Source organism: Mytilus galloprovincialis, chromosome 14 (assembly GCF_965363235.1).
Source record: "Mytilus galloprovincialis chromosome 14, xbMytGall1.hap1.1, whole genome shotgun sequence".
In the NCBI taxonomy this organism is placed as follows: domain Eukaryota; kingdom Metazoa; phylum Mollusca; class Bivalvia; order Mytilida; family Mytilidae; genus Mytilus; species Mytilus galloprovincialis.
In genome coordinates this window covers 16,441,375-16,468,938 of record NC_134851.1, presented here as the reverse complement: position 1 = coordinate 16,468,938, position 27,564 = coordinate 16,441,375, and the positions used below count along the sequence as shown (strand labels likewise).

At 30.8% G+C, this 27,564-nt stretch overlaps 1 protein-coding gene across 1 annotated transcript; it reads left to right on the top strand.

Annotated features, from left to right (window-relative positions):
- Positions 1-1,849: 1,849 nt before the first annotated feature.
- On the top strand, positions 1,850-27,526 carry LOC143058983 (cell division cycle protein 27 homolog). Its single transcript, XM_076232465.1, has 20 exons — positions 1,850-1,967; positions 3,716-3,791; positions 5,753-5,900; positions 6,470-6,598; positions 8,599-8,696; positions 9,426-9,568; positions 11,578-11,762; positions 13,131-13,248; positions 13,913-14,007; positions 17,196-17,268; positions 17,652-17,847; positions 18,933-19,105; positions 20,127-20,279; positions 20,690-20,770; positions 21,093-21,220; positions 22,257-22,374; positions 23,101-23,229; positions 23,780-23,854; positions 24,433-24,589; positions 25,958-27,526. The coding sequence occupies exons 1-20, from the start codon at positions 1,944-1,946 to the stop codon at positions 26,044-26,046; spliced, it is 2,388 nt and encodes a 795-aa protein (XP_076088580.1). The 5' UTR covers positions 1,850-1,943; the 3' UTR covers positions 26,047-27,526.
- Positions 27,527-27,564: the final 38 nt, after the last annotated feature.

Here is a 27,564-nt window from a genome sequence, read left to right as displayed (position 1 = left end):
AAGTGGCGTAGCTTGCATGTATGCTCAGATGCTCAAGCATCCACATCATTTTGACAAAAAAAAATAGCAGCAGTTTAACTCGGAAGTATCCAAATGTAACAAGGCTTTGATATAAGATTAACGTCCAGTCATTTTCGAAGCAGTATGCCTGGTCTTTCATTTCGGATAATTTAGTTTATGTAAACAAGCTAGTGGAATCGCAGAATAGTGTTTCAAGTTTTTGCTCGTAAAAAAAAAGCGGAGAGGACTGATACCCAGACCCGTGGACATGTTTCATCTGAAATTGAACCTAGTGGAGTGATGGCTTCTCATTTGACTATAGCAACTAACAACTAAAACACCATATCGTTTCTTACGACATGGTAAACGACGTGATAACAAAAATCGATTGTAATAGCTAAGCTAGTCCTAGGCTTATGAATTCCCGTTTCTATCTAGGTTCAAATACTAATTTTATTTTCAATCCGTAAAGAACAAAGATCCAATGTTCCCCGCCATGCACATTACATGTCATATTTTATCTATCAAAGGGCAAGGAACAAGGAACAAGGGAATAACTAAAAAAGCATTGTTTTTCTTATTTCTTTTTTATTTTCAATATCTTAAGAGAAATAAAAGCTACTCAGCAAATGAAATGGGATTTCTATTACAATTTATATTTCAAAGGGTCATAACTGGTTAAAAATATTTGATTACGACTAATTTTCAAATTGTCAAAGACATTGCTTATGATATGAGTTTCACTTAATCTGACAAGAATTGTGCACATGAGAGTGCTAACAAGACCGGACGATCGGACGCCCGGTATTTTTATGTCTCCTGTAACGCGTTTAGCTTAGTAATCAAAAATCAAAAACCCAAGGTTGTAGACTCATATTCCTGGAAAGAGAAGTCACTTCAGTTCCTATATTCCGAAGTTCCTAAATTATACAGAAGTACCGCAGCGGCTGTAATGGGGTCCGTTTTTGATATGTCAATTATAAGATTGGGTGGGAAACTTTACATCAAATATTTATGAATTGAATGATGGTAGTTTCGAGGAAACAATAAAATTTGGTTAAAAATGTAAATATATGTATTGGTTGGTATTTTGAATTTAAACAAAGATCTAACTTGTGTCGGATTCTGGGGGAGTACATGTGCTTAAATAAAAAAAAATCTGCATAAAAAGGTCCAAAATTTTTTTCGCCTCGCTCCGCTCGGCGAAACATACACATCATTTCAACTCTGGCTACACTCTTCTCAGTTCTTCTTCTTTAGGTTTCTAGCGATCCTTCAATTATTGAAGATTATTCGCCGGGCGTCGACTATAAAATTTATAATTTACACTTTAGCAACAAAAATCAAAAATAACAAAATCAAAAAAAATCAACATAACGTATTTACATTTGAAAAAAAATGAATTGTGATAAAACTATGTACATTTGATAACAGAATAGTTAGGGATAGAATATGGGGATGAGAGCAGATTCTGAGATCATACTCTTGAATCCCTGTACTGTACTGCATGATACTATTTGTTGTGGCAGATGATTCCAATTTATAACAGTTCGTGGATAAAATGAATATTTATAACTGTCTTTAGATGTTTGTATTTGCCTAAATGAGTGTGGATTGCTATGTCTGGTTCTATTGTTTAGTGGGATCAAAAGGTTATGTGTAGGGACTGCAACAATTTCATGTATAATTTTGTAAAAGAAAACACCACTGATACTTATTGAATCAATGTTTAATATGCACAAATAAAAAACAAAATATTTTTTAACAGTTTGTAAAGGAAAGCGTGTGTCGAATGGAACGAGCCGGGTCCCAGAAAAGTAACCAGTCTAAAATTATCGCCCCTGTGACCCAAATATTATTGAAATCGAGGCGGTTGAAAAAGAATGAATACAATCAACGAAAGTGTGAAAGACAGGGCAAATAAAACATAAAATAGAAGTAATATGTTACTTCAAGAACCCGTACAGGTATGAAAACTGACCATGCTATTGAATGACTAAACACATATACCCAAAATAAGTCACATCTCTTGTAAATAAAGTGTATAAGAGCTGAAAAACAAAACAACTAAAAGTGACATGAAACCATATAAACAGGTGTCTTATTGTTATTCGTAGATTTCTTCCATTGTAACGATTTGAATTAAATCCATTCAAAATTGAATTGGCACTAGCAATGTTCACATTAAGAAATTTATTGGCATAATAGATATATGATGAGCCTGACAGTCTCAACTGAACTTAAGACCATTGTCATGATAGTTGGCAAGGACCAGTCTGCTCTGAAATTCAGCTTTTTTCTTCAAAATTCCCCATTGCAAGATCCTATTAAATCACTCTCTCTACATGCAAATAAATCAGCAATTACACATATGATTAGTCTTCAAATATGATCAGTCGGGTAACCATGATCATGATAACAAAATCAACAATTTTTATTTGTCCCTCTATACATGCTATAATCGCGGTCATGTAAACTTGGCACCATGTTTTTTGTTCAAATTTTCTTAAATATCGACCAAGTTTACTAAAGAACCTGTTTTTCAATTAGCGGAAGAAAAATCCTGTCCAAATAACCACTACTGTCCTACCTTTTATTGTGTTTGCACTGTATAATCCTGACTTACACATAATCCAGGATTATTTTGTATGGTTGAATCCGACATTGTTATTACTGGAAGTGTTGCTGTGGAGTTCCACATGCTCTCCATTTTCTTGTGTCTCTCAGAGCTTTTCGTCATCTTTACATAAAAAACGCTGGAAATTGTATCATCAATGACAATGATCTTACCGGAGAGTAATGAATGTTATGGAACAAGGGATCCTCATAGAAACCAAGATGTCAGTTTTACAATGTTAATAATCTTGAAAAAGGTGAAGGTCAGGATTATACAGTGCAAACACAATAAAAAGTAGGACAGTAGTGGATATTTGGACAGGATTTAGCTTCCTCTAAATGAAAAACATCATCTGGAATAAACGCGGCTGATATTTAAATTTTTTTTGACAATAAACATGGTGCCAATTTTACATAACGGCGACTATAGTCTAGTCCAAATATTTACAAGTCTTGCAATGCTATTTTAAATGATTACGCAAGGCTATTTTGATTTTCTTCTGGGACGTCTTTCTACGATGTCATAACGCTGAAGCCATTTTTACGTCTGGACTTCGAGAAAGATTTTTTTTGTGGGGGGACCTTCAAAACAAATTTTGGCGTGTATTCATCATTGCCAGCTAGTAAATTTTACATAGTTACAAAGTCTTACATCATAACATGTACTTTTTTTGTGCTTATCGATGCAAAATATTCCACAAGTACCCAAAAGAAATGATAAAATAAGAAACGATTGAGGTGGGCAAATATTTATTTTGTTTTCAAAATGGTTTCCAAGAAATGTCACTTCCAGTAAATATAAACATGATAAATGATGAAACTCGTAAAAATTTGATGGACCTGAATTTCCAGAACATTGGATTTACAGTATCAAGAAAATTCAGGTCTGTCAAATTTTACCAAGTTTAATATTTTTAGTCTGAGTAGGGTGCTTAGCCTTTTAAAAATCTCCTTGACACTAAAACACATGTAAATCAAACATATGAAGTCAAATGATTCATGATTAAAATAAATTACTTGAATTCACATATTGATCAGTGTTGATGGGGAAAACAACGATATAAACATGGTAAACACAACATGAATTTGTCAATTTCAGGCAGCAATATGGGACTCCCTGAACCATTATGCCTATACAGATGCCACTTTCCTGGCTGAAAGATTATATGCAGAAGGTAAACATTATTTAAATTTGTTAACAAAATTTTATATACTTCGAATTTCATTTATACATGTATATTTGTTTCACAAACCAGACTGAGAGCTTTCACACATGCACTTTCACATATGGGTCAGAATTTACTGTCATGGAATTTGTGTTACATCTGTAATGTCGTGCAAGGATGATTTTTCGTAGGAGAACTTCAAATAGGCAATTGTTGGACGTTCATGAAAATAGTGTCAATTTGTTACATCTTTTATCCAATAGTCATGATAGTAAAACATTAAATGAAAGCGAACCAATTAAAATAATATCAATGTTCAATTGATGTTAAAAATTTAAGAAATAACATCATATTAATGTAGGACCATATTTGTCACAAGTGGTCTTTTCAACTTTCAATGGAAGAAAACAAGGTTTCAAAATTGAGGGAAGTGCAAACCAGAGATTGGTTACATCATCATGATCATGTACATGAAATATTTCAGTTATATTTACCACATAAATATACATATAATGAAGGATTACTGTGATTAATATTGTTATTTCTATATTTGATATCATCAAGATAGTTATTCCAACAAACTTGGTACGACTAAATTCAATGTAAGCATGGTAAACAGACTGATGATAGATAAAGAATGGCACAACCATTTCGCTGCAATAAGTCCGGTTTCATTTTGTTACACCCTTGACTTGTTTGTCTAAATTTAGGCTAATGAAATATTCATGAATAAAAGTAACTTGATTTACATATGGAGATTAGTTCACATTGCACCGCAATATTAATCATGATTAATACACAGAAAGGTCCATGAAGGGATAAGCTAATATAGATACTGCAGTAGTTGATGTAACACTGAAATTGAATCAACCTTTGATGTAACAAAGACAACAAATTTGAAAAATAGTTTATAATAAAATTAGTATGACATGTATGAGGACCCAATTGGATTTTGTTAATTTTTTTTTGTAGTTGCAACATGCACTTCTTATATCAATGTATATTCTGTAACCTTTCACCAAAAATTGATTGTGATATATATTCAGAAACATGAAAAGAAAACCGAAATTGTGTCCTGTTGCATCCATGAATTTAAAAGTGAAATTTCTTAAGTATGGTTCAAAATTAGACAAAATACTGCCAATTTGTAATCTGTCAAGAGATAATGAACAAACTTAACCCTTAACAGATGTCAAATTTTTCATAGAATTTCTGAAAACCTGTATGAAAAAGAAGTTTTGGAGTCTGTGTTACATCATTCAAGGAAATGAATAAATGCCACTAGTATAGTGTTTCATGAACAACTTTCAATAAGTGATATTTTTGCTTACAGAAATGGAAAGGCCTTGATCCCTAGGTTTAATTTTCAGTAGCTTTTTCATTTTCTGAGCAGTTCTATTTTTCTGAAAAGACAGTTTTGGATGTAACAAAAATTTCATGACAGTAAATTCTGACCCATATACATGTACACAAAAAAAAACTACATGTATCATGTAATTCAAGTTTTCCATCACTTTTGAAGAAAAAAAATATTTACAAAAACTAATACATGTAATAGGATTTTTTTAATAATATTTTATTTACATGCAACTATTCTTCTTTATAAATCATATTGACAATTTTACCCAAAATATACCAGTTGGACCAGTTGCATTTCAAAGAGAACAGATATAATTTAACATGTTGAATAAAGAAATTATTATAAATTACCTTTTGAATAAACATTTATCATGTTTATAGGAAATGTTACAAATTACAAATTAAGTTTGTAGGAAATGTTACAAATTACAAATTAGGTTTGTAGGAAATGTTACAAATTACTAATTAAGTTTGTAGGATATGTTACAAATTACTAATTAAGTTTGCATTCTTTTTAGTAAAAATCCATTAATTGATAAAGAATCTTAATTTAGATTTATTTTATATCACTGCAAACAATTAAAAACTACTTTCATTTTATTTCATTTCAGTATCAAATGATGATGCCCTACACTTAGTTGCAACATGTTACTACAGAGCAGGCAAACCAATCAAAGCCTATATGATGTTACAGAAACATGGCTGCCCTACACCACAGTGTAAATATCTCCTGGCTAAATGCTGTATGGAAATGAATAAGTGAGTATCTTCCATTTAAATTCAAGCTTTAAACATGTTAAATACTGTAAATTTAGAAATTATTGCAACGTTTTTGTTATTGCAAAAAATGCAACCATGTTACAATCACAATAATTTTAACTCACATTTTGATTTTTTTTTATGGATTGAGCAGGATTCTTCTAAATATTGCAAAAATTAAAATCTCATTTTAGTCTAAAATAAAAAACATGGCAATTATAAATGCATGCAATAATTTCTGATTATGCAGTCATGACAGTATTTTCTTAAAATTTACCTTGTTAAATACAATTCATGATATGTCTAACTTACAGTTTAAAATGTAGATTCTGCATGTAAATGATACATGTATGTATAATTTTTACATAGCAAAGAAACCCAGATTTACATTGTAATATAAAAATCTTAAACCACAAACAGTAGGTCAAGATAGGATGACTTGGTGTATTTATGAAATGTGGGGTTGGAGGGAGTTTGATAATTATAATTTTGAAAAGAGCTTTGATGAGTTATGAGTGAGACATCTGCTGTTTTTTTTCATATTCTATTTTGATGATTTTTTTTTTCAGGTTACCTGAAGCTGAAAGTGTTCTTGCAGGAAATATTGTAAATGCTAAACCTAAAACACATGAAGAAATTGAGAGTGAATTTGGTGGTATTGCATGTCATGTTTTCTCAACTCTTGGTGCTATGTATAGGTAAGATAGTCTTCACAATTAAGTATATCAGTCAGGGGACTTACTGAAATAAGTGATTTTTAAATCACTTATTTGAGTAGCAAATTTGAAGTTTTGTCTCAAATTGTGATTTTGTAATTTTACCAAAATTTCAAACACATAGGTTTAAATAATATCTTTTCATTAGTAAAATTGAAAAGAAATGTATTTTTTGCTTCTATTAAGTAGCAAGGTTTATGCTTTTGATCCTATCATTTAGCTGCAAATTCTATTTTAGTTGAAAAAATGCTGTAATAATGGCTATGCATAATTATAATTATCTTATATGTTCTTGTGTATAATTCGGAGTTTAGTATGACGTCCATTATCACTGTACTATTATGCATATTTTAGGGGCCAGCTGAAGGACACCTACGGGTGCGGGAATTCTCGCTACATTGAAGACCCATTGGTTGCCTTCGGCTGTTGTTTGCTCTATGGTCGGGTGGTTGTCGCTTTGACATATTCACCATTTCCTTTCTCAATTTTATAATGAACTGATACTTTCTTAACAGATTTTTCCCAGCAGTGGGAGTATTTTTCCTGTAAAGTTAAAGGTTTCATCTTTCAGATTATGTAATAAACATCTACTGTTCGCGATAAAAATTTCACTGTTCAGGGGTTTGAAATTAGTGGGGGTTATTGAAAAAATGATGCTTAAAGAAGTGATTTTTTGGAAGGAAATTGAGGTATGATGCTTAAACAAGTGATTTTTATGTAATTATCCTAGATTCAGTACAAGGTCATCACCTGAAATGACCTGGTCATCCTAGACAACACAGATGTTGGTTCTGATAAGTTTAGAAACATAATTAGTCCCTGGATCATTAGTATTCTATATTTAAAGCTACAGTAAAACTAAATCACTTCTTCTAGTGATTATTTTGTATTACTTAAATAGGTGATTATTAAAGAAAGACAACTCTTAATTCCAACCTTTATGGAAATAATGTTACTTGAGTAAGTCCCCTGACTGTAAATATATTTAACCATGTTAACAGAATTGGTCTTGAAATAACAATTATTACATTAATCAACCAACAAGCTATTAATGTTTAATCAAAATGGACATTTCAGTGGCAGTTGCTCACCATGAAATGCAATAAAAATCTTTATGAAATTAAGCCTGTTTGTATTTGTACACTTTGATTAGAATAATATGAGCGATTGTTGTAAGTGTCTTGTATAGTTGTAGGTCCTTTCTTACTATCAAGTGTTCAAAATTTGTCTATAAGATAAAACAATAATTCTCTCAAATCTTTCTTTTGAAGCTTCACCATTACATGATTATTCATTATACATATGTATTTACAAGTAACTGCCAGTGTTAAGATTTTAACAAATATAATGCCTACATATACCTGCAAGACATTGTCACAGGGTAATATGGCCACTTGGTCTTTGTAAATAGGGCGTTGAATATGTGACGAAATATAATGTTGCAAACCATTTATTTCACACTGAAAGTATATAATTATAATAAACATTTATTTCAAATTTTAACTTGAAGTTTCCTTATAAATTGAACTATGAATTGGATAGAAGTACATGCATGATAAGGCCTAAAAGAAAATGTGCTTACCTGAAAGTAGGGAAAAAGTTAGGTGTCCCTTATGTAGCGTGCGTGCTAAAGTGTGTGAAACTCGCATTAGTATGAGTTCACCGTATATATAGTGCTAGAAAAAGTGGCGGGTTTGCATGCATAATAACTTTGTGCAGAGTAAATTATAGAATAAAGTCTTTTTCTAACTATCCGTCAATGAATGAATGAATGTATGTATGAATGAACGTAGTAAATATATAGTACACACAACATATAGTGTAGTACTAGTATATAACTGTACTCTAGTAAATAGCTACGATGACAACATGAATTAGTTGTTTCTACGTTTTTGTAAATTGAACTACACAACTTTATTCCATTTACATATTTGATATGTCTTATTCTAAAGTGTACTCTATATATTTCTGTCATATTTCAGTAAAACAGAAAGAATATCAAAAGCCATAGAATGTTATCGTAGGAGTTTGAAGTTGAATCCGTTATTGTGGTCTTCATTTGAGAGACTTTGTCAGTTAGGTAAGTCTTAGTCACATGTCACATTTGGTTTGAATATCATATAAACAAAAATTGAGAATATAAATGGGAAATGTTTTAAAGAGACAACAACAGGCCCTAGAGCAGAAAACAGCTAAAAGCAACCAATGGGTCTTCAACATAGCAAGAAATTCCTGCAGCTCACCCCAAATAAAAATGTGCACAAGTTCAGTGAACATATACAAACCTGCTGAAAATGATAACTTAGTAATATGTTTACATTATTAAACCCCCATTCAACCTGATGTCCTGCTATCTATCACACTTTGGGCTTTAAGATGACTAGTAGAGAACAGATTATTATAAATTAACTGAAATTTTATTGAATTGTTTTGGACCACTAAAGACAGATTTAAGTTTAATTTTTGTAGTTTTCACTCTTACCATCCCAGAGTTATACAACTTTATCGTTGGATATAAAAAAGATATATCTGGTTTCAAGGTGATATATACATGTACATGATAAAGATTAAAAAAAATATTGAAATTATTGAAATTTTTTATCAATTTAGACCACTAAAGACTGAAAGATTGAATTTTTGTCATTTTCACTTTAACCATTCCAGAGATATAAAGTTCTTGATAGTTAGAAAAAAAAAATAATTGTTGTTTTTGGAAGAAACATGAAAACAAGTCAGATGCACAAAATTTATGAAGAGTCATTTTATTTTTCTGTATGAAAATGTTTTAATTCTTCCTATTATTTTTCAGGTGACAAGGCAGACCCAGTCCAAGTCTTTCACTGTATTTCTACTCCTATAGCAACTCAAGTCCCTACCATCAACATTCAGGCCCCTTTACAGAACCTCAATGATATATTAACACCACAACCACTCATATCCACAGATAATCAGGTACGTTTTAAAAAAAATAAATAACTGTTCACAATCTGTGACACTAGTTGTAAACTTCTATGTTATTTGGTCTGGTGGATAGTTGTCTTTTTTGGCAATAGTACCACATCTTCTTTATTTTATGATCAATTATTTTAGTTTCAGTCATCAACATTCATCGAAAAGCCTGAACAATAAATTGACACTGCTACGATTGATAAGGCCCAGCTAACAGTGGCGGCCCATAGAAATCAGCTTGTTCATCATTCAGTCACAGATCATTTCATCTTTAACTTTAAAATCGCTTTTGAGCATGTTGAGTTAGAAAATGAAACTAGACATTATTATTGATGATAACAAGAAGGTGTAATTTGACCAAGAAATAACTGTATTTTGAAAGTCTTGATAAAAAATGAAATTGCAAATGTAGAACCAATATTTACACCTTAATACAGCATGACCAAGCTAGAGCCTAGCATTTACCTAGTATTATTTAATATGAACTTACAATTTCAACACAGTTTGAAAATATGATTTATTTATACCAACCTTCTACATGCACATCCTATAAAATTTATCCGTTTGTTTAACAGTTAACAGGGTTTCCCCTGGGTCAATTATTTTTTTCGCCACCTCTTTCGTCAAAGCAATATATTTTTCGCCACTTAATTATTTTTTTCGCCAAGTAACATAAATATATTTTTCGTTTAAAATTTACCTTTTTTTCAACCCCCTCCCTTAAATAAGATGATTTTGCTCCATTGTGTCTATGATTATTCTCTCAAACTTATTTTAGAGTCTACATTTTATTGAATAAACACTAAACATTAACTTTAAAACAACAGAATTTTTTTTTTTACTTAAAAGGGAAAAATATTCTTTGTATTTTAAACAATTTTTCTAAATGAGGGGCCACTATACTTTAAATAATAAAGAAGATATAAGTTCTGGAATATACAAAAGTAAATGGACATGTTTTGATAATATAATACCAGTATAGTTCGTAGGGAAAGTTTCTTTAAAAGAAAAATACTGATGAGCCCTTTTATACTAAAAAGTGTTTTTTACAACATAACAAAAGCTTTTATCATATTAAATTGATCCCTCATTTCATGTGTAGACATCACATTGAAGGGTTACTCTCATTTGAGGGGTTGTTCCCAACCTTTTGGATAGATTTCTTCATAACGACAGTTTTCTTTTCTTTACCATCGTAAATGAAAAAGTTGAGACGTGAAACTATGCTTGAAACACGTGTGTCACTCAAACGACTCTAAAGTAGTCTCCCTAATCAATTACCTAAATTAAAGTCAAAGGATAATTAAAGTTTTAAATCAGAGATTTTTCTAGCTTTTGAACATTTTTCGTCACAACAACAGCTTTCTTTTCTAAACTATCTTAAAAGGAGAGGAGACGTCAATAGTTTGCTTCAAACACGTGCGTCGCAAAGTGGGAAATAAATTCTGTATGCGACATTAAGCCGAAGCCATTTAAGCATATCTTTTTGTCAAACAATTCAATCAACACCTTTATTAATTAGTCCTTTGTTGTCGATAGCTATAAAATGCAATCAGCTGATTATTGATTTTCTGTCCAAATCTTAATAAAGTCAAGGTGAATTCCGAGTATTGTCTGATTGGGTAAAGTCCGAGAAACTCGAAAAAAGGTAAATAAACAAGATGGAGGAAACTAAATCGTTATATATATTTCTTTCGCCAAATTCTTTCGCAAATGACGAATTTTTATCGCAACAATTATTATTTTTTCGCAAATGGCGAAAATGGCGACCGCCAGCGGAAACCCTGACAGTTAATGTTGTCATAATTTTCTACAATACAATATCAGAACAGAGTGTCTTTATATGTGGTCAGCAGCTTGACCGTTATGAGTTGTAAATTTCAGATCAACTTTTTTATGAGGGCCCATATTTTTTGTGTATTTTGTATGAACTTTTAAATTTTTTTGATTACCAATGGGTGTAGGATTAGTAGGATGAAAATGTAAATGATTATTTTTTTATTTTTTTTCAGACACCACAACCTTTGATACAGAATAGTACCATGTCACATACACCAGAAAATTTCCCAGAAGCTACACAAATTAATGAAAAGTGTCCACGTGTCAGACGTGGGTCTCGCTTGAAAGATATTCCAGAACGATCAGACATTACCAAAAATATAATCAAACCATTGTTTCTTAGTCCTTTAACACCAAGGTAAATACATTTGTTGTCTCCCCTGTCAGACATCCAGGCAAAGAGGAAATTAGCAGAGAAGCACTTGCCAATGGCTTTCTATATAGAACTGTATATATTAGCTTTAAATAAAGCAGTGGCATACAATGTCAAATTTTTACAATCAATCCTGCGGATTTTGATTCTGTGCTGGAGGCTCAGTATTATGAATAATAAATCATTAAAATTCAGAAGGTAGAAGACCTTGATACTTCATATCTTATTTTAAATTTTACTGTGTGATGTGTTTTCACATCTTTGGCTTAGGGATGGCCGGCCATTAAGTTATATGTATGATTTTTGCAGATTCACTATTTTTTTCATCTTTGATGCTTATATTTTTTGCTGAGCAAAATCTTTTTTCACTTTTGTACATTATTATTTCCTGCATTTTGTGTTGCACTTATCTATAATACTAGAATAACAAGGTCTAATTTGTTAGCCGTCATGGGGTAAAAACGACAAATCAAAGAATTCAACTTTATATATGGCTAATATAGGACAATGGTGTTGATTAAAAATTTCACAACTCCAGACCCTTTTGTTTTCCACAAAATTAATATTGCCAATAATTAACAAGTTTCAGGTCTTAATCCAATACCAATACCAATAGTATATTCACCTGTTACCTATTACCTTATCTGTACGTTCCGCATCTGACAGGCACAACACCAAGCGGTGTATTTAGGATTTGCCATATACACGGGTAATAATCACAGAGTTGACACTACTAAACTCAATCATTGTCACATTGTTTCCTATTGTAGTATTTTAATCAGTATGACTTTATAAGATGACAATGCAAATACTAAAAATCTAGACTTAAAATAAGGCATATAGTTACAGTTGCAGTTTCCAATTTCCGGCATGACGTAAAACAGGGAATCAAATAATTCAACTTTATGTATAACTAATATATTATATGGGAATGCTGTTGATTAAAAATTACTCCATTCCAGGCCCTTTTGTTTTCCAAATGATTAATATTACCAATAATTGATAAGTTCCAGGTCGACGGGTTCAAACAGAAAGATTTTGAAAGCAGAGAAAACTGTGCATCTTATACATGTTATAATCAGCATGACTTTATCAGATGACAAAACCAATACATTTGTAATAGATAAAAAATTCCAAATCGTACCAGAAAAAAACAAAATATGAGTTATTTTTGCATCATCATTGCTAATTTTTGGGAATGTACATTTACTGATTGTCATGAACTCAGTTCAAGTGGTTAACTTTATAGTCAATCCAAGGATAAGGAATTATTTTTGTTAATAATAAAAAAGAACAGGTTGTACATCAAATGCCAAATCTTATATATACATGCTATATGTTCCTACATTTCAGTTTTGGGTTTTTACCTCTGGACACACCCAGTCCAGGTGGACCTGGGAACATTCCATATGATACACCTTCACCAATGATGGAGAACACACTCAGAGCTCCAGGAGCACCGAGACGAACAGTAAGTACTAGGAAAGGAGATCTGTACCCATAGACCACTAGACTGAGAGTTATAAATACTGGCACCTCAAATTTTTCTCATAATAGCAAAGGAGATACAGCAAACCAACTAATGTTTGCAAGTGTTTTATTTCTGTGACTTTAGCAAGTAAAAACATTTAAATTGTCATGCACATGTATAACATGTATCTTTCCTTATATAGATACAGAAAGTTAAAAAATCTCAAAAAATAAATGTCTGCAAAATTCTCTAGAGAGGGATTAACGTGAAAAATGTTTGGGGTACAGTAGTTTGTTTATAGAGGGACCTTTCTTGTTAATAGTACAACAAACTTTAGATTTCTGAAGTTGAGATCTCATATGAATAGTAGACACCGTTGGCCTTTACCACCTGCTTTATTGAAAGTTCTATGGACACTTTATAAATGGAACAAATTCCAAACAATAGAAGCACCTTATACATCACACATTTAGGTTTAGCAGAGGAGTGTGTAAGTTCACCCTTTCAGAACCTGAAGCATTCTTGGAAATAGTTTCAAAAGCAGATACAAGTGAGCCATAACTTATGGCCCATAAGAAACAAATATATGTGTTTTGTTTAATTTAATCCCTATTTATAGCTGCTTTCATGCAAATTCTATGTATGACAATATTTCTATTTTCAGGTTTCTGTGAGAGGATCCCAGAATCACCCAGTACCTCCACCAGTGTTAAATTTTTCTGGAAATAATACAAATACCAGAGAAAATCAACCAGCTGGGTAAGAATTTAAACTCTGTTAATTATATCAAAAAGATACTTTCAGAATGTGATTATAATGGATATCTTATTTCATTGTCTAAAAATTGTATATTAAAATTGCAATAAACATTTATTTTTTTTAAATTCATGATGCTAGATAAATGTATAAGGATATACTAGAAATATTTTTGTGTAAATATTTCCCTTTTTCAGGAATTATTCAATTCATATGTGGATATGTATATTTGTATTGTGAAGAAATATAATGGCATTTAGATGTGTAAAATATTTGCTTATAAATGTTAAAGTGTCCTGTTCATCACATAGACACAAGAAGGAGGAAAATAAAAAGCCTGATCTTAGGGCTATTCCAGAAAAAAAATGTATGGTGGTGTTGGAAGGCACATTTATATTAATAATACATTGGTGATGTGTATCAGAGCAACTTTTTACACTATAATGCACTATAATTTTCAATTACAATTGTCTAGGTGATGGGTGCTAACAAAAACTACCTTCCAACCCACCATACATTTTTTTCTGGAATAGCCCTTATTTGATTTTGAACTAGTATTTGTATTCTGAAACAAATATATATATATTCGGCCTAGCCAAGATCAGATGTGCATTTTGTGTTTCACATGAAGTCAAAAATGAGTATCACCTCAGGGAAAAACTCTTGATATTTTGGTTCAAAAATGGTTTAAATTATGAAAAATTGCTATCGTTAGGCTAACACTGGAAGTATTTATATAATTACATGCAGTTTTTGGAAGAAATATTTAATATTTTTATTAAATAAATGGTGTTTAAAAACTGTATAATTTTCTTTAATGGTTGGCTTCAAGACATGGTCACCCGTGTCAGATTTTTGGTCAATGACAAAGACAACAAAATATGTTTAGAATTATTGAATATCAAACATTTTAATTGAAAAAAAATGACAAGAACATGTTTAACTCACAGTTATTTCAAACAACAGTAGCTTTCTTTGATCATTAATCTTATCTGATAAAACAGTATCTAAAATTATCTATAAATAACAAAACTTCCAAAAAAAACCTTTCTTTTGGTGTATAGAACATTAAAATAACTTGATGCATATTCTTACAATAAACAATCAAACTTAGCAATACAATTTATATGTTTTGTCTACGGACAAGACATTGTATTCATATTTAATGAAATGCATTATTAAAACCTAATTTTGATATAGCTGAAAGTGTTCTCTTGAAAAAAAAAACCATACATTTTATCAGGTTTATCTATCAAATGATGCTTAACTTCGAGGAAAATGGAAACAAATACATTTTGATAATGTCTACGGACAAGACATTTTATTGATATTCAATTAAATGCTTTCAAAGATTGATGATTGTTAAAGTTAAGATTAAAAGTTAGTATTTAAATTTTAAGCTGTGTTTTTTAAATTTTGGAAAATATAAAAATATACCCATAATTCTTTACATATCTCAATAATTTATTGATTAAGCCAAACTGAAGACACATTCTTTTAACTGAAATCCATATAACTGACTGTTTAAAACAATCAAACTATTATTAAAACTCAATTTTGACATAGTTGAATGTGTTCTCTTAAAAAAATAACATACATTTTACCTATCAAATTAGGCTGAAATCAAGGAAATTGGATACAAATATATTGTGGTAATGTCTACGGACAAGACAATTTCAGTTAAAAAAAAAATCTGTTAGAATTAATTGTGACTATATTCATGTTGAAAATACTGAGTTTTAATTTGAATAGATAACTTTTATCACCTATAAACATGATAAATAAGATTTAAGTTCCATAGTAGACAAATAATTGAATTTAATACTTGTTATGTACAAGTGTCTTGTCCGTAGACACCTCTTCATCTGCTGTTAATACTGAAATGCAAAAGATAGTTAGAAAGAGAGAAATACTTTTTTTTCATTTGATTTAGTTAATCTTTTAAGGTATGCATCAACTGGAATAAACAATATTGAAGTAAAATAAGGTATGCTTTTTATGACTGATAATCTGACACTTTTTAAAATCCACTCCCGTAAAGTCATTTTACTAAATTTGAGAACACTTAAATTACCATTTATTTATTAAAAATAAGATATTTCTAAGTTTAAACAACACATAGGACTAATTAAGACCCATAAAGCCAAGCAATATTGATAAAAAGACATGTCTACGGACAAGACATGTGTCTATGGACAAGACATTCTGACATATTTTTGAATTTTTTCCTCTATTAATAGATGGTAGAAAAAATGTTAGTAGTGTTTTCATATCTACAAAAGAACAGGAACTTAGCAATGCAACATAAATGTAATTATGCTTCCAGTTTACTAGGGAATGCATGTCTACGGACAAGACATTTTTTCACTTTATTTGTATATCCAACTTTGATGGCATATATCTCCAGCTAGGGTACTGCAATTTTGATAAATGAGGTAGTTTCTGATAATGTATATACTAGAAGAGAAAACAAAACACATTATAGCATAAATTTAATTTATTTTTCTCTTTTATCACTACACTGAGCAAGCCAAAAACAAAAGTACAAAATTTCATAATGAGCGCATAGTATTCAACTTTTTATCATAACTTTTTAACCACTGAAGATTTTTTGTTGCAACAACCAGTAAAAGAAAGAAGAATAAATTGTCTATAACAGTGAACCAATAATGTAGTTCAAATTAAGTTCACTTATTAACTATCAATTGATTAAAAAAAGGTAAATTTTAAATGAAACAACATAACGTGTAATTTTGCCCATTTTCAGCATGTATTTTAGTGGTTTTTTTTCAAAACGGTAACACCTATACATGATATTTGATATTCATTGTGAAACCCTACATTCTCTTCTTCAGTTCAAAGATGCATTACTTATGTACAGTTTATCTTCTTGTCTTTACAAGCCTATAACATAGACCCAATATGAAATGCACATCTGATCTTGGCAAGGCCGATTACTAGAATTTAAAAAAAAATTAAAATCACTAGAATCTGTTCTGGATTAAATGCATTGGAGACATTTTCTTTAGACCTCAAGCAACCATGATATGAAATGGAATAAAGAACTTCAGTACTCCAGACTTAAAAAATAATATATATGATAAATGTCTTATTTCATGAAAAAGAATGATATTATAGTTAAGAGAATTGTATTAAAAAAATTATAAAAATGACCTTCTTTTGTTTTTTAGCATTCAGAACAACCCCCCTCCAGTTCGGAGAAGTTCACGTCTGTTTGGTAGTAATAACTCAAGTTCTGTGAAGGTATGTCTAGTCTTTTCTACATATACTGTATACTTTATTCTACCTTTACTTTATTGCTTTCCGTGATAAGTGTTTTAATCTTGAAAGAAACTTATTTAAAACTTTCTTTTTTTCTCCATCCATACAATATTTGACCAGAAGCTAGTAGGGGAGTGTGTAGCAACCTTTACTACCAATGATAGTTGCACGGACTGAAAAAAGATTTTACAAACTAATTCATTTAATTTTGGACATGTTGGCAGACATCTTAAATCCTTATATTCATCTTCTAGAAGTTTTGTGATATCAAATATGGAATTAAGTACATGTGGTGTATTGCTGTTATTTGTCTAAAAGTATGTTTATGCTCATTATTTTTTTTTTTTTTAATTAACTACTTTTAGGAAAACAACAAAAGTCATGGAACAAAAACACGTCTTCAGAGTCCAAAGGCTTTAGGCAGGAAGTCAAAAACCAGAAGCAGTAAATCTCAACAGGAACTCAATAAAATAAATAAATCAGAACCTACCTTAGATTCTAAACCTGTTCCCCAGGTGCCAACACAAACTCAGATCTTACAAATGCAACAACAGTCTCTCAGTAAGAACATTATCTTTTTGTAAAAAATAGAAAAATAAGGTGACATACCCGTAGCCAGGCTTGAAATCAAATAAGCACTGTTAAAGTCAAGGTCTTGTTCAAATTGTGACTGTTTAAGTCGAGTTCATGAGTCCAACGAACCCCCCCCCCCCTTTTGGGAATTCCTGGCTACGGGCCTGAGGTGATGTGGTAGAATTGACAATAACATGATTGTTTATGAACTATGCACCAAATTATGTGGATTTCAGTAATTATAGGTCACCATTCTGCCTTAAAAAGAAAGAATAACCCATACAATATAGTTAGCTGTAAAAGACCTAGATGTACACAAATTGAATTAATTCAAAGGAGAAAACAAATGCCAGATTTATACCAATACAATTTACAAAAAACAAATGCCAGATTTATACCAATACAATTTACAAAAAACAAATGCCAGATTTATACCAATACAATTTACAAAAAACAAATGCCAGATTTATACCAATACAATTTACAAAAAACAATTGTGCCAGACGAACCAATAGCAACCACTGTATTACAGTTTCCTGACTCAGGACAGAAACATACATAATGTATGTACACTATAGCTGAATGATGTTTTATCATTTTCAACTGCTCTTATTGGAAGTGAACTCAGAATGGACAAAAGTTTTATATTGTCCCCTGCAAACTTTTTTAATTTTAACATATTGCCTATCTGATGTGCACTATCATGTTTATACTATCAAAATTACATAAGATGAGATATATTCCTGTGTAAATATTTTATTTCAGGGCAGATGGAAACAAAAGAAACATCTTTGTGTGTAATTGTACTTAATAAAAATCAAGCATGTGGTTACAACAAAAACTGTTAAAATACATGGATGATTAAAAGGAATATTACATTGGTGTAGTTGAGATTTGTAGTCTACTCAAAATCAAATGACACAAAATTTATTGTTTAAATAATGTTTTGAAGTAACTATAGAATATTTCAGTTTTTGTGATAAAAATAAGAGTTGGTCAGGAGAAAGGAATCAATCATACATTTTAGTGGCCTTAAACACAGTTATTAATTTAATGTGTATATTTATTTTTAGCTGGTATATTACATCTCCTACAATGTATTGGTAAAGCTTACCAAGCCCTGTCACAGTATGATTGTAAAAAGGCTATAGAAATGTATGAAGATCTTCCCATACACCAGTATAACACTGCTTATGTCCTTTGTCAGCTAGGCAGGGCATACTTTGAATTATCGGAATATCAAAATGTAAGTACAAATCTAATAACAAAACTTATTTCCTCTATTGTGCAAAATTACAAGATACATAATAGACATACGAAGATTTTATTTAAGTGCCAACATTGGCCAATGAGACAACTATCCCTCCAAGTTAACATTATTATGATGCAAATAAAAACAATGTAGTCCCGTAGCTGGCCAGTTTATACAGGTTTAACTGTATCATGTGTAGACTATAATCTATTGATTTTGTGTAATTTCATTGTACACCAAGATGATAATAACATTAAAACATTGGTTGGAAATCCATTGTGAAGAAAAATTTTAACCAACTGCATGAATTTTTGTTTACCTTTGAAAATGTTGTAATGCATATAGATGAGGGGGAGGACAGGGGTAAGGGAGACAGGGAGAAAGGGGGTAGGAGAAAGGAGAAAGGGGGTGGGAGAAAGGAGAAAGGGGGTAGGAGAAAGGAGAGGAAGGCTGGGAGAAAGGAGAAAAAGTTGGAGAAAGGAGAAAAAATAAAATATCTCTCCTTTTAAAAAATGATCTAATATTTCAAGAAAAAATATCTCAAAAGGAGATGTTTTATTCTAATGGGAGAAAGGAGAACGGGGGTAGGAGAAAGGAGAAGAGGGGTGGGAGAAGGGAGAAGGGTACCCCCCTGTCCTCCCCCTCATAGATTCTTTCATGGTGAATTAGACAAGCTAAATTTACTGCTTACTTTTGATGAAGCTTTGATGTATTCTGTAAATTCAGAAAATTATTGCTTACATTACTTTCCTCATTTTCGTAGATTTTGTAGAATGAATAAAATATGAGATTAACTTTTATTATTCAAGGAAATATATATCTATATCAGATCATTGCAATACTTATTCAGTCATATTGTTCACAAAACTCATGAAAAAACAGGCAATAATTTCTGAATTTTCATTTATATTTAGAAAACTATTGCAGAATTGCTGAAACTTATGATTAGCAAATAATATAACTTTTAAATGTATCATCTAAGTTTATTTCATGAATAAATATTTTTATTTTTAAGGCTGAAAGGTTATTTGGTGAAGCAAGAAGTTTAGAACCTTATCATTTAGAAGGCATGGAAATATTCAGTACAACTTTGTGGCATTTACAACGGGAAGTAGAGTTATCTGCTCTTGCTCAAGAATTAACAGATATGGAAAAAAATTCTCCTGAGGTGAGATATAATCGTTGGAGTAAGAACAAATCAAAATATAGAAATCTAGTTCATTTCTAGGATAAATTTTGAATTATTACTAAAGAAAATCCCTTATTCCATTTTAGCAAACTTAACAGAAATTTGTTTTCATAATTTTCTAATTATCCTTGTATAATGTATGGTTTCACATATTTGAAAAATCCTAAATTAACATGTTAAATGCAAATTTTCTTCTCAGGGAAAGAAACCAAATGTATTGCTGTTAGAAATTAACTGGTTCACAGTGCTGAAAAATCTTTTGAAACATCCTTGAACATATTGTATGGGAATAATCTATGAGAAGCTAGCTAAAATAAAGTATTTTTTTTGCACTTATTGATGGTATTATTTCATCTTTTATTTCTACATTTCTATATGATTATCCATAGGCATGGTGTGCTACAGGGAACTGTTTTAGTTTACAAAAAGAACATGATACTGCCATTAAATTCTTCCAAAGAGCTATTCAGGTATAGTAACATAGATTTTATATTTATTAGTGTTTGGTTCATTACTGTTAACCTTGGTTAGAAACTAGGATTTAATACTAATCACTGTATGTTTTGTATGAAACTTCTATATTAAACTGTAATCACTAAATTTTTTTTTCTTAATAGAAAACTTATTTAAGTTATGCTTGAAGAATTTTGCCTCTTAAAATAAAATCAGATATTTAAATACTAGTGTCAATTACTACATGCAAATCAGTTAGTTCCTAGTATTATTGTTTTTTTTTCCTTCAGCAATTTTATTAATATATGTATTAAAATTGTTTTGTGTTTTGTTTTGCAGGTTGATCCTAATTTTGCATATGCTTTTACATTACTTGGGCATGAGTATGTGTTCACTGAGGAATTAGACAAGGCTATGTCATGTTTTAGGAATGCTATACGGGTGGACCCACGTCATTTTAATGCATGGTAAGTAAATGACCATTAATGAAGATAAAAGAGGATACCTGTATGTTTTTGTCCTGTTTGTTTGACCATCGGTCATTTTTGTTCCCTAGCATGTGTATAAAGAAATAAAGAGATTTGGAATAATTTCATAAGAAACAACTAGCCAACTTTTCACTAATCACCAAAGAAAAAGGACAACTACACATCACCCAACAAGATCCTTAATCTCTTTGGAAGTTTTACCGCATAAGTTTTACCGCATTGGTAGTCTTGTGATTGCGTGTTCGCTTCCAGTGGGGGAGGTCGTTAATTCAAACCCTGATCAGGTTAAACCAATTATTTTAAAGATGGTATTTGCAGCTTCTCTGCTAAACATGCAGCATTTAGGAGTAAAAGCAAAGGCTGGTTAGAATAATGTGTCTGGGTAGGGTGATTTGTCTGTATAGTACAAAGCAGGATTAATATTCATATAACATTAACATATTCTCGTCCTGGATATGCATATTATTTTGCCGCTGGAAGTTAAGGAGACATCCATCATCATCTTTGGACATTTCTGATAACCACAGCTTATGTCCATTAAAACTACTTTTTTTATAGGAACTTGAATTGTTAAACAAACAGAAATTGATTATATGTATTTAAGGAATGACTGTAATATTTTTTCTGTCTATGAAGAAATAACATAAAAAATTTGGTGCACACTAAATAACGCGCGTAGCGGGTTATTTAACAGTGTGCACCACATTTTTTATGTTATTTCGAATAGACAGAAAAAATATTACAGTCATTTCTTATAATTTAATTCTAAATTCCATTTCAAACCGTAGAAAACCATGAAAAAACGATGATGACGTCACGGTCACATGACTAAATTATGTCTATGGGCTCATAACAAAATAACGTCAGCCAATCAGAAGACGTGTTACATCCAAAATTAAATTATTATAATTTAAAGTGTTAAAAAAGAAGAGAAATTAATTGTTCTCCCCACTATATATCTGATGTCATATTTTATGTACAGCTATAAAAATTTGCCAAACATTTTATATTTCAGGTATGGTGTAGGAATGATTTATTACAAGCAGGAGAAATTTGATTTTGCTGAAGTCCATTTTAGAAAAGCTTTACATATAAATCCTCACAGTGCTGCACTTCTTTGTCACATAGGGGTGGTAAGTTTTAATTTATTTGTATTAATTTCTAAAATCTTTGGAAATAATTAATCTGAAATTTTTGTCTATTGTTCAAAATTTGCAACAATAAAATGATTGCTAAAATGTCTAAATTAATAGTATTAAAATAATATAGGCATTGGAAGATACCTATTTTTAAGAAATAATCAATTGAATTTTGACTAATGATATAAAGAGATCAAATAAACAACACATTATTTACGAGAAAAAAAATCACTCAGTCAGCAAAGTATATATCGGTTAAACAGTTGTAGAAACATAGATTCTACCATTGCATGTTTTTGATACAATATTCCTCCACTTGAGAAGTTTAGAAAATATTCTAATTTAAAATGTGAAGCTTCCTGAGCTTTTTAAATATTTAAAATCTAACTATCAAGCATGTCAAGAGGGGAGAAAAATCATATTGTTATTTGACTTTGTTTCTAAAAAGAATTTAAAAATTATTTCTTCTTTTCCAATGGTCTCCAAAAAGATGTGTTCTTTTTATGCTCTTTCATCAGCTATTTTATAGTGACATAACAGAGGAAAGCAGAAAATTTGGCGTCATAAATGAATTTGAATGAAGACCTAAATTTGAACAAACCACATGTTACATAAGAATAATCAACAGATCCAGAAAATGATAATTTGGCTAAGAATTAGAGGAATGTATTTTACCAATACACAAGATAGCATCACTCCATATTTATTGATACATTTCAGGTACAACACGCCCAACAGAAGTCAGAGAGCGCTTTATCAACCTTAAATAAAGCCATAGCAACAGATCCTAGAAACCCACTATGTAAATTTCACAGGGCATCTATATTGTTTGCTAGTGATAAACATAATGTAAGTATTTACTCTAATGCTCATTTGTACTCTTAATATGCAAATTTCACTGGGCCTTATATTATTTGCTAGTGGACATCACATAAATGTTGACTGCTGTTGCGTTTGAAAAGAAGGGCTATGGTTTATCAATTCATCTACAAAATCACTTCAAACATGTGAAAAAAACAAAATCAAAGGAACAGTGCTTTTATTTATGATCTTCACAGTAAAACCTTCAACATATGGTTAAAATTTTAAGCTCAAGACTTTTGAATTTTGTATTGGATCCACAGACAAATTAATATATAAATATATATATATTAAAGCACTAAGTAATAGTTTACAGGGAGATAAGTCTTTCCTATAAAGATGTGTTATTTTTGCTCTGAGCCAATTTGTTTCATTAGGAAATTTGCTGGTAATTGGAAATAGGTAAAGCATATTGATGGTGTTACACAACAGTTATGTCTTATGAGTGAATTTATGAATGCTTTCTATGCTACTTTATAAAGAACTATCTAAAACATACATTTGATAAATATTATGTCTTTGGTTTGTTTTTTTACAGGAAGCTCTTAAAGAATTAGAAGAATTAAAACAAATAGTTCCTAAAGAATCTCTAGTCTACTTTTTAATTGGAAAGGTGAGGAAATTAACAGACATTATTGCTATCTTGGATTTTGAGCAAATTTCTGTATTGGCTTCTTAGAATAAAGCTATTCTTTTGAATGGACATAAGAAGGTAGGAAGGGAAATTTTATTTTCGGACATTGGTCATTTCAAACTTATCTAATGAAAGAATGTTGATTGTAAAGAGATTTTTGAAATCAATTTCAACCCTTATGGAAGAGCCATAATCAGTTGTGTGGCTATGGGATCAAACAACATCATTTAATACATTAAAGGAATGAGATATTTTGGGAATAAGATGTATTTACAAAAATTTAGGCTAGATTGTATATGAAATCAGTAACAGTTCTTAAATTGAGAAGAACATATCTGAAAATGGGAGATAACTCTTTAAAAATGGGAGATAACTGTTGACTCTTCATATGTTATATCCAGGAGTTTGATATCAGGACAAGAACAAAAAGACATGGAATATTATTTCAACAAATTTGAATTTTAAGTTTTAAATTGTCTGATAGGGGAGAGGGCTTTAGTATTATTTCAGATTTAATACAAGTGGTTATTTTTATTTACTTGACTCTTCTTTTACAGGTGCATAAAAAATTGGGTAATACACATTTTGCATTGATGAATTTCTCGTGGGCAATGGACTTGGATCCTAAAGGAATTAACAACCAGATTAAAGAAGCTATTGATAAACGTTATGTTACTGAGGATGATGAATCTTTAGCGAGATTGAATGATACAGGTAATTATTTGAATATTAATGAACTTGCTATTCCAATGTCTGTACTGTTGTAAGTTTTATAATATGATGGATCAAAAACAAATAACAAATGTAAAAGAACACATTCGATCTGACACAATGAAAAATATTTAAAATGATGGATACTTAATTTCAGAAAAATACTGCTAAACTGGTTTAAATGGGTTTACATAAAACTAACTTGACAAACTTAAAACTTTCATTTTGTATTTACATTGTGAAGTTTAAAAAGCCTTAAAGTTCAATCCAGGTCCATTTGCATAATTCTACTTAATCAATAGGATATTAAAAGTTAAAATTTTAAAAGATTAATGTCTGATAGAAAAAACAAATGATTTGTGTTTTGTGTTTGTGATGGTTTTTGGTATTTTTATTGAAGAACTATGTATCAAAGATCTGAACTGGAACAAGTCATTTATTTACCAAGAGAATCTAGGCAATATCAATTGTAGTATCTATGTTGTTCAAGCACTTTCTAATCTGGAAATTTTGAATGACATGAAAGCTTATAAAGTAAAGCACATATTGTTTTTGTGCACATGGATGCAGAGATTTTTATAATACAAATAATTTATATTTGGTGCATCAGATTATGCAGTAATCCTCCAATACTATTAAAAGATACATATCAAAAGACAATATACACAAGAGAGAAAAGATATTAGCAAGATAAGATCTACAAATCAGTCAGCATAGATGAAATTGTCAGTTGTCTTCTCTTAGGAGTTATTGCTCTTAAATGAAAACTTATACCATTTTATAGTTATTAGTTGAGATTAATAGAAACTGTAAAAGAACACATGATCAGCAATACACAATCAACAAAAGATGAAATTTAAATTATGTATTTTATCAGGGGTCGAATTTTAGCTTTTTAGTGTACTGGCTAACCAGACCAGTGGACTTTAGATCTACTGGTCCGGCTCAAAATTTACTGGTCCTGCAAAAATGACATTCATTTGATAACCACTAAAAGATATGACAGAGGTTTAGTTTTATTTTTCTCAGCTGCTTTCCTCTTCTTTATTCCAAAAATAGCACCCCCAATACCCTAAAAATAATTTCTCAGGTTTATTTTTTTGTAAACAAACCAAGATAGAGATGCAATCATTGATTTTATGAAAAATTTCTACTGGTCCACCAGCTGACAAAATCTACTAGTAGTCCGACACAAATTCTAGTGGTACCGGACCAGCACCAATTTCGACCCCTGTTTTATTTAAGTCTACAATTTATGACCACGGATATTGTTGAAGATGTAAATAGACCTAGGTGAGCGACACAGGATTTTTAGAGATTTTACTTTGAAGTTTCTGTTATTCACATGTACAAATATATTCCTATTTTTAGGTCTGGATGATGATATAGGACTAGAAGATGTTGTAGATGGGAATGAAGACTTACAATTACAGGCCATTGAAAGTGATGAAAGCTTGTGATAGTAGTCGTGTGATTTTATATAATCTGAGTCAGATAAACTCTTTATTCTGTATCAGAAAGATGCTTTTATGGAATGAAACTGCAGATGTGATAATGAACTTGTTATATTGAGAAATTATTAGTACATAGATAAATTAATTATGTAGAAGAATTATTTTTTAAAGCTCAATGCATTTTAAGCTCACCTTTCCTAAAAGGAAATGTGAGCTTTTGCCATCACTTGGCGTCCGTCGTCGTCGTCCGTCGTCGTCGTAAACTATTTCAAAGATCTTCTCCTCTGAAACTACTGAACCAATTCAAACCAAACTTCATCTGATTGATTCCTAGGGTATCTAGAATAAAGTTTGTGTTTTAATTCCCATTTCATCAAAAAACATGGCCGCCATGGCTAAAAATAGAACATAGGGGTAAAATGCAGTTTTTGGCTTATAACTCAAAAACCAAAGCAATTAGAGCAAATCTGACGGGAGTAAAATTGTTTATTAGGTGAAGATCTAACTGCGCTGAAATTTTCAGATGAATCGGACAACCCGTTGCTAGGTTGCTGCCCCTGAATTGGTAATTTTAAGGAAATTTTTGCTATTTTTTGTTATTTTCTTGAATATTATTATAGATAGAGATAAACTGTAAATAGAAAAAATGTTCAGCAAAGTAAGATTTACAAATAAGTCAACAGGTCCAAAATGGTCAGTTGACCCCTTTAGGAGTTATTGCCCTTTATAGTCAATTTTTAACCATTTTTCGTAAATCTTAGTTATCTTTTCCAAAAATCTTCTCCTCTGAAACTACTGGACCAAATAAAATCAAACTTGGCCACAATCATCATTGGGGTATCTAGTTTAAAAATTGTGTCCAGTGACCCGGCCAACCAACCAAGATGGCCGCCATGGCTAAAAATAGAACATAGGGGTAAAATGCAGTTTTGGGCTTATAACTTAAAAACCAAAGCATTTAGAGCAAATCTGACAGTGGGAGAAATTGTTTATCAAGTCCAGATCTATCTGCTCTAAAATTTTCAGATGAATTGGACAACTGGTTGTTAGGTTGCTGCCCCTGATTGGTAATTTTAAGGAAATTTTGCTGTTTTTGGTTATTATCTTGAATACTATTATAGATAGAGATAACCTGTAAACAGCAATAATGTTCAGAAAAGTAAGATTTACAAATAAGTCAACATGACTGAAATGGTCAATTGACCCCTAAGGAGTTATTGTCCTATAGTCAATTTTTTAAAATGTTCATAAAATTTGTAAATTTTTACTAACATTTTCCACTGAAACTACATGGCCAAGTTCATTATAGATAGAGATAATTGTAAGCAGCAAGAATGTTCAGTAAAGTAAGATGTACAAACACATCACCATCACCAAAACACAATTTTGTCATGAATCTATCTGCGTCCTTTGTTTAATATTCACATATACCAAGGTGAGCGACACAGGCTCTTTAGAGCCTCTAGTTAATTCTAAATTTTGAAATTACTCAAAGTCAAATGTGGGGAAAATATCAGCCACAAG